Here is a 9,137-nt window from a genome sequence, read left to right on the forward strand (position 1 = left end):
ACTCTGTGTGACGTGTGTTCAGGCAAACACTCATACACAGGAAATCTTTTTGAAAAAATTAGGAAACTAACAGTGCTTACAAACTATTCTTTAATCTCAGACCACATTCAAGTTTTGTCAATATTTTGTCCCTTCCTGGATTACTATTTGGCCCAGGGTCACAGAGCACATTTAGACATTTTAGTTGTCACTCTGTTGTGCTTCTCTGGTGCTCTGGAAATCGAAGGCAGGGTCTCACATTTGCTAGTCCACTGAGTCAACCCTTTAGCATTGTTTTTGTTTTAGGTAAAGTCTCTCTGGAAGCCCAAGCTGGCCTCAAGCTTGACATCCTCCCACCTCAGCCTCCCAAATACTGGGATTGCAAGATGCACACCACCAAGCCTGCCCCCTGCCGCATCTACTTACTTATTGTGTGTGTGTCAATAGGAGGGAGGGCAGAGGGCAGCCTGCCAGAGTCAATCCTCTCCCTCCATCTTGTGGGTCCTGGGCTTGAATCTGGGCCATGAGACTTGATGGCCAACACTTTCGCCCACAGAGCCAACTTGCTAGACTCCCCTTCCCTCTCTTAAAAGCTTTTCTTTTCAGATTTAAATTTTCATTTTATGTTTACGTTTTGCCTGCTTGTACGTACGAAACACCACATCTGCGCCTGGTACCCGAGGAGGCCAGAAGAGGCATCGGATTCCCCGAAACTGGAGTGACAGAGGTCACAAGCCACAGTGTGGGTCCTGGGAACTGAACCCCGATTCTCTACAAGAGCAACAAAGCACCCTTCATTGCTGTGCCGTCTCTCAGCCTCTCACTTCATCTTTAATAGTCGCGCGAGAAGTAGAACATGCTGCATTGACAGGGATGCTGGGAGCTGCACATCCAGGACGGCCCCACTGGCCACGGTGGCCACTGAGACTGTGCAGTGGACGAGGCTGAGGAACTTAATTTTCTTCTTCTCTTTTTTCCCAAATTTTTCAAGAGGGTTTCTCTGTGTAGCCCTAACTGTCCTGGAACTCACTCTGTAGACCAGGCTGACCTTGAACTCGCAGAGATTCACCTGTCTCTGCCTTCTGAGTGCAGGGACTAAAGGCTTGCATGCATCACTGCCACCAGGTCTATTTTATCCAGTTTTAACTACTGAAATAATAATAGTGAATGATGGTCTTGTTTTTCTTTGTGGCAGTACCACTGAGGAGATTGCCCTGGTTTTGCCTTGTCACTTGCCACTTCCACTTCTCCAGTTAGGGGCTGTGACTGAGATGGGGCTGGGGGTGGGAGGGTCCTGGTCTCAGGCTGTCTGCAGCCCGGGGCCAGAACAAAGGCCAATATCCGAAAGCTACAATGTCGCAGGTGGGGCAGGTTGGTCATTGTCACCTCCTGCAGCTGTTCTGAGCCTTTCAGGCCACCTCCCCGCAAGGTCGCTTTAGCCACTAACCCACTAACCTTCCATTTCTAGCCTCTTCTTTCTATAATGTTAGTGGTTTAGTTTTGTTTCTGAGACAGGGTCTCACCGTGAAAACTAGGCTGTCCTGGAACTCTCTGCAGAGACCAGGCTGGCCTCAAACTCACAGAGATCTTTTTCCTTCTGCCTCCCAAGTACTGAGGCTTGGGACACACACCCCCATTTTTTTTCTGGATAAACAACTGACTGTCTCCTGGAGATTTCTAAAATAAAATGTGGTTTGTCTGCACATGGAGCAGGACAAGAGCAGTGGAAACGGGGTAGCACAAGTCTTGTTTGGAAAGAACTTCAAGATCAATTAAATGAAAAAAATCAATGTGTAACTGTGCTATTGTTTGAGAAATGAAAGTGAATTTTTAATTGTACATGTTTGTATAAATAAAAGCCAGATGAAGGCTCAGAAACTAATAGAAGTGGTGTCCTTGGAGTGAGAGCCCATGGGACTAGGGAAATGGTGGAAGAAAGAGGTGGGTTTCTAACTGTCCCTTGCTGTCCTAGAACTCTCTGTAGACCAGGCTGGCCTTGAACTCAGAGATCCACCTGCCTCTGCTTCCCAAGCACTGGGAGAAAGAACTCTTAATGAAATGATGCACTGTTTTAACTCTTCAAATGTGCAGGTGCGTAAAAGAATATGGTGTCTGGAAAAGGTTAACTGGTGGACAGCATAAAGACCAGCAGTCACTGGGGCTCGGTGGGAGGATGGAGAGGAGGGATTAGTAGTTGGCATTTAGGGCACTGTTGGGACAACGAAGCTGTTCTTTCTGGTAATAGTGGATACATGCCATTGAACAGTGCTCAAAACCCATGAGGCGTACGGTACCGTGAGCCCTGATGTAAGCTCTGGACTTTAGTTGATAATGTTTAGTATGAGCTGGTGGTGTGGCTCAGCTGGTAGAATTCTTGAAGTCCTGGGTTCAATCCCTGGCTCGGCATAATCCAGGTGTGGTGGTGTGCTCAAAAACATACTGAGCTTAAAGCCAGATGGAGCCACATGAGACCCTGTCTAAAAATAAAGGAAGGCTGGGCAGTGGTAGTGCACACCTTTAATCCCAGCACTTAGGAGGCAGAGGCAGGTGGATTTATGAGTTAGAGCCAGCCTGGTCTATAGAGTGAGTTCTAGGACAGCCAGGGCTACACAGAGAAGTCTTAAAAAGATCAATTAATCAATAAATAAAATGAAGGAAAAGAAGAAACAAAGAAAGGCAGGCAGGAAGGAGTGTCAGTGTTGGTCCGTCAATTGTAATGTCCTTCATAGATGCAGAATAATGACAGGACAGACTGTGTGGTAGAGAAAGACAGAAGGGAGTTCAGCTTTCTCCGTCACTCTAAAAGTCAAATCTCAGCAGTTGAGAATGCTTGCTGCTGGGACCAAAGTTCACTTCCCAGACCTAACTCAGGCCCCTCATAGCCACCTGTAACTGCCCCTTGGGGGATCTGAAGTCTCTGCTCTCTGAGGGCACCTGCACACACGTGCATGGACACAGACACATGGCTAAAAGCAATACAAAGGTGGTGGCGCACGCCTTTAATCCCAGCACTCGGGAGGCAGAGGCAGGCGGATCTCTGTGAGTTCGAGACCAGCCTGGTCTACAGAGCTAGTTCCAGGACAGGCTCCAAAGCCACAGAGAAACCCTGTCTCGAAAAACCAAAAAAAAAAAAAAAAAAAAAAAAAAAAAAAAAAAAAAAAAAAAAAAAAAAAGAATAATGGGGAAAAAAAAGAGGCTTTAAAACCAGCCATTTGGGACAGGTCTGATGCCGCACACCTGGTGTAGGAGGGTCTTCTTTCTATGTGTTGCTTTCCTTGGTTGAATAAAGAAAACTGCTTTGGCCTTTTGATAGGGCAGAAACTTAGATAGGCAGGGAAGACAGAACTGAATGCTGGGAGGAAGAAGGCAAGCAGAGAGAGCCGCCATGGAGCCAGCCGCCAGGTCAGACATGCTGAATCTTTCCTGGTAAGCCACGACCTCATGGTGACATACAAATTATTAGAAATGGGTTGAATCAAGATGTGAGAGTTAGCCAATAAGAGGCTAGAAATAATGGGCCAGGCAGTGATTTAATTAATACAATTTCCGTGTGGTTATTTTGGGGGTTAAACTAGCCGGGCGGCAGGACAGGGCCGTTACTACACACACCTATAGTCTCAGGTACACGGGAAGCCGAGGCCAAACACTTGCCTGAGCTCAGGTGCTGCTGTTTGAATCTGAGTAGGCGTGTCTGCATGTGGCACAGCTGTGGTCACTTTAAGAGCTCAAGGCACCTAGGTCCCAGCTTTTGGCACCTGGGGAGGGTTAGGAACCTTTAGAGGTGTGGCCTAATAGAAGTTATGTCACTAGGTGCGTGCCCTTGGAAGACACAAGGACCCTGGGTGCCTAGGCTTCCCCTCTCTCTTTTCCCTGCTGCCAGGGAGGTAAGCTGAGCTCTTGGGCACGCTCTTCTGTGTAACACTGCCCCACCACAGGCCAGCAGCGACTGGAGCAAGAGATGCAGGCTGAAACCGGGTGCAGAGGTCTTTTCTCCTGTTTTGTGTGTTAGTCACAGTGATAAAGGTGACCAGTAGAACGGGGGTTCAAGTCCAACCTGGGCAACATAGTAAGACCCTGCCTCATAAAAACAAAAACAGACTGGAAACTGTGTTTGATTAAGAATAGCTACAATCCCAGCTACTCTGGAGGCTGCGGGCTGCGGCAGAGGATTCCGGAACCCCAGGGGTTTCTGTGGCCGGTATGAGCAACGGAGACCCATCTCGCATCCACTCACTTCTTTTATCTGGGTGAGATGACAGATCTGAATGTTTATTAAGCAAGTTTTGTTTTGTTTTGTTTTTTTGAAACAAAAGTTCTTAAAGTCTCCATCCTGTAATGGGTAGGGGCAAAGTATGGTCAGACTTCTTTTGCCTCAGGGAAGGTGGGGTGGGGTATCTGAGACACCTACAGAGAAGTCGGAAGTCTGGGTTCAGGGATAGATTGGGTAGGGAATGACAGACAGAGCTAAGGGTGTCTGAGGTCTGTACAAGGCCATGGGGTTGGGGAGACAGGTTCATCTGGGATCCCATCCGTGTGCCTGGAACACAGGAGCAGAGAGGAGGGGGAAGGCGGGAGGGCCACAAAGGTCATGCCGGGAATCCATTTCCTGTTCCATAAGTGAAAACTTGGCAGGGCACAGTGGTGCGCATTTATAGTCCCAGCGCTTGAGAGGCAGAGCAAGCAGAGGGTGGGTCAGGAGTTCCAGGCCAATTTAGACTACATAGTAAGACCCCCACTCAAAAAACCCAAGGGCTTGGCAAGAATCTCGCTGGCAGAACACTCAACTATGGCACACAAGGTCCTGGGCTCCATTCCCAAAGCCATACAATAAAAGTTGGTGTCTTGAAAAACCATGGAGGATGGGGGCTGGGAGCTTGAGCGGGCCTGTCACCTCAGGAAGTGTCTCACAGGCTGAGCCACCCCCACCCCCAGTCCCAGAACAGACTGCTGTTACTGAGCCTGCTATGCCGGACACACAGAAGCCCAAATCAAGACTCTTAATTTCTCCCAAAAGAGCATTGTTGTCAACTGTCAAGAGGACAGGAGGCAAGCTAGAATGATCTCTGGTCTGCAGTGAAGGTAAGGTAAGTGGCATGGGCCAGGGGAGCTGGGACGCGGGCTGTAGAGGGGGAAGCAGTGGTCTTGCTTGTGGTTCACCTCGGTGATGTCCAGTGTCCCCACCCCTTTGTGTCGGGCTTTGGTTCCAGCAGGCTGTTAAGCTCATGCGAGGTCAGGTCTGTGGATTCTGTGCCTAGGAACTAAAAACGCAGCTTGTAGGATTCTGAGGGAAGTTGTCCTTTTGTGGCCTTTCTTTCTCTCCTGGGGAACAAATGCTAATCTGCCTCAGAGTGCTGGTCCCCTTGCTAACTGTGACTCTCCTTGTTTTAAAAACATGTATTTAGCTTGGCAGTGGTCATGCATGCCTTTAACCCCAGCACTTGGGAGGCAGGGGCAGGTGGATCTCTGAGTTCCAAAACAGCCAGGACTACACAGAGAAACCCTGTCTCACCCCAATCCTCAAAAAAATTATTTAAATCTTTTCCTGACTGGGTTTGCACCTCAGAAGTAAAGTGCCCAGCAATGTGCAAATACCCTGGTTCTAGCAGCTCTGGGGGTGGGGAGGAACCTAATGTGTATGTATATAATACATATACGTTACAACACAAATACAATACAAAATACACATGTATTTTCAAAATACATGCAAACACAAGATGCAATCTGTAGCATGAATTCTAATAATAAAACCCAGAGTCATATATAGGGGTTAGTGCTGAAGATCAGAGAAACAGAGCAGCCAGCCACTAGCGAGGTCTTCTATCTCTACCAAGGCTCAGACAGAAGGGGCAATCCTGTCCTCAGACTGCGTCTCACCTCAGATTCCCCTGCCTCCTGTCTCCTTCCACCTTATATTCCTCTCTCCATCCAGCCATGTCACTCCTGGCTCCACTTCCCGAGTGCAATCTATTCAAGTATACTCTATACATTTATATTCTTACATTTATATCTTTCTCCTGTGGGCCTCAGAATAAGTAATTTATGTAAGGTAGGGACAGTCCTGGGGCACATTATATACTGAAGAACATCCGTATAACTCCTTGACTGGGGTGAAGGCATGGCTGGTTATGCTTTGTTTGTTTTGTTTTGACTGAACATGAGCCTTTATTGGCCACAGCTACTTGAGGGGGATGAAGCGGGAGGAGTGGGGGGCACCGATGCCAGGCCGGCCGCGCTTCACAGGCTTATAGGTGATGGAGAACTTGCCCAGGTAGTGGCCTATCATCTCCGGCTTGATCCCCACCTGGTTGAAGGTCTTGCCGTTGTACACGCCCACCATGCTTCCCACCATCTCGGGCAGGATGATCACGTCCCGCAGGTGGGTCTTCACCACCTCGGGCTTCTCCATGGGCGGCGCCTCCTTCTTGGCCCTTCTCGGGTGTTTGAGCAGCGAGTGCTGCTTCCGCCGCAGGCCGCGGTTGAGGCGTCGCCTCTGCCTGGCGCTGTAGAGCTGCATCAGCTGCTCATAGGACATGTCCAGCAGCTGGTCCAGGTCCACGCCGCGGTAGGTGAACTTGCGGAAGGTCTGCTTCTCCTGCTCCACTTCGGCCATCTTGGCGACGACTCGGAAAAGGACTGTTTTGTTTTGTTTTTAGAGACAAGGTTTCTCTGTAGCTTTGGAGCCTGTCCTGGAACTAGCTCTTGTAGACCACGCTGGTCTCGAACTCACAGAGATCCACCTGCCTCTGTCTCCCGAGTGCTGGGATTAAAGGCATGCGCCACCACCGCCTGGCTAGTTATGCTTTTTAAATTTTTCCTCTGCAGTTTTTCAGTAAATGGTGAAAAGCCATATTTAACATCTTAGTTTTTAACCCTTACATTATGTGTATGGGTGTTTTGCCTGGATGTATGTTTATCATGTATATACAGTGCTAACAAAGGCCGGAAGAGGGCATTAGATCCCCTGGGATCTAGTTAAAGTTATACAATGTCCTTTGGGTGCTGGAACTTGAATCCTGGTCCTCTGGAAGAGCAGCCAGCGTTCTTAACAGCTGAGCCATCTGTCCAGCCCAAAAGCCCTATTTTAGAATTTCAGAGATTGGTCTTATTTCTACAATATTATCTCACGTTTATTGTTCCAGCCGTTTTCTCCAGTAAGTTTCAAGATCAGACCAATGTAAGGAGGGCATGGTGGCTAGAAGAGGGCAGGGGCCGGGAGAGCCACTGAGGGGCCACTGCCGTAATGTGGGTAGAAAATGTCACGTCCTGGCCTGTGACAGGAAGGGTCGGCAGACCTCTGCGAGTCTGGGGGATACAGTAGGTGTGGAGTCCTGGGGTCACAGCCGCCCCCCCCCCCCCCGCCCCCCCATCAGCCCGGTCAGTGTCTGTCTCTCCCACAGAGAGCTGCCTCCACCCACAGCCATGCTGCGCCGCCCCCCCCCCCCCCCGCCCCCCCATCAGCCTGGTCAGTGTCTGTCTCTCCCACAGAGAGCTGCCTCCACCCACAGCCATGCTGCGCCGCCCCCCCCCCCCCGCCCCCCCATCAGCCTGGTCAGTGTCTGTCTCTCCCACAGAGAGCTGCCTCCACCCACAGCCATGCTGCGCCGCCCCCCCCCCGCCCCCCCATCAGCCTGGTCAGTGTCTGTCTCTCCCACAGAGAGCTGCCTCCACCCACAGCCATGCTGCGCCGCCCCCCCCCCCCCCGCCCCCCCATCAGCCCGGTCAGTGTCTGTCTCTCCCACAGAGAGCTGCCTCCACCCACAGCCATGCTGCGCCGCCCCCCCCCCGCCCCCCCATCAGCCTGGTCAGTGTCTGTCTCTCCCACAGAGAGCTGCCTCCACCCACAGCCATGCTGTGCCACAGCAGCAGGTGACAGGACCCAAGCGAGGCAGGTGAAACGAGGACCCAGCCATTTCAGTCCCATGGCATCCCTAACTCCACAGCTTCCTGTCTAATTGGCTGGGCCTGCCTCAGTTTCCAGCACCTCCTCCTGCCCCGTCCATCTTCCTTTCGCATCGTGTACACCAGATTTTCTTACTTAGCACTGGCTTCACTCTGACCCTCACAGGCCTGGGTAGTCTGGGTGGGGGTTTCAGAGGCTCCGTGATGCCTGGGGGGTGGAGGGGGAAGTTTGACAAACTTTTTGAGGAGTGATTATAGTTTTGCCTGGAGTCTGAGCTCCAGTTGAGGCTACTTCAGCGACAGGCCTGAAAAAGGTTTACACGCCAGGGCCCAGACTAGTCAGGACTGGAAATGGTAGCTCGCAGGAGCAGGCAGGAAAAGCTTGCGGAGGAATGGGCTCATCCAGCGAGGATTAGGAAAGAAAGCACAGCTGTACCCTCCTTCATCTCCTGACTCTGTGAGGGCTGCTCATAGCAGCTGCACGTGTGGCACAGAGAACCGAGGCGAGCCTGGGGCCCTAGGTGCAACCAGTTAAGATGCTAAGCCCCACCTCTATGGCTTCCTCGTGCTCCCTGGCTGACAAGCGGTGTCCGCCCACCAGTCAGAGGAAGCACTGTGGCCTCCGGCTGGACGTACATCATGTTGGCACACACTGTCCTAGGAGCCTGAGCAAAGTACCTGGAGCTGTCCCGTAAAACCAGCGTGACCAGGGCTGCGGTGGGCAGAAGGCTGAGAAGGTAGAGATTTCAGTATTCTTTTTTTTTTTTTTTTTTTTTTTTTGGTTTTTCGAGACAGGGTTTCTCTGTGGTTTTGGAGCCTGTCCTGGAACTAGCTCTTGTAGACCAGGCTGGTCTCGAACTCACAGAGATCTGCCTGCCTCTGCCTCCGCCTCCCAAGTGCTGGGATTAAAGGCGTGCGCCACCACCGCTCGGTTAGATTTCAGTATTCTTTAAGACATAGGACAGCGTGTGTGTGTGTGTGTGTGTGTGTGTGTGTGTGTGTGTGTATGTGTGTATGTATGTATGTATGTATGTATGTATGTGTGTATCTGTCTGGGTTCCAGAGGATACTTCCCAGGAACTGGCTCCCTCCTTTCACTATGTAAGTTCCTGGAATTGAACTCAGGTCTCTGGCTTAGCCACAAGTTCTTTACTTTCTGAGCCACCTCACTGGCCTTTAACGTTTATGTTTGTGTGTGGGTATAAGGTTGGGTATAAGGTTAGCAAGTGTGGGCTATGACACATTGTCTAGGGTCCAAG

The 9,137-nt window shown here is 50.6% G+C and overlaps 1 protein-coding gene across 1 annotated transcript; it reads right to left on the reverse strand.

The window, feature by feature from the left end:
- Nucleotides 1–6,154: 6,154 nt before the first annotated feature.
- On the reverse strand, nucleotides 6,155–6,589 carry LOC121466208 (40S ribosomal protein S15-like). The gene has a single exon (XM_041679850.1). The coding sequence runs from the start codon at nucleotides 6,587–6,589 to the stop codon at nucleotides 6,155–6,157; it is 435 nt and encodes a 144-aa protein (XP_041535784.1).
- Between the last annotated feature and the right edge of the window lie 2,548 nt (nucleotides 6,590–9,137).

Source organism: Microtus oregoni, unplaced genomic scaffold (assembly GCF_018167655.1).
Source record: "Microtus oregoni isolate MIOR12 unplaced genomic scaffold, Mior012 000032F_ref0000030, whole genome shotgun sequence".
NCBI lineage: Eukaryota > Metazoa > Chordata > Mammalia > Rodentia > Cricetidae > Microtus > Microtus oregoni.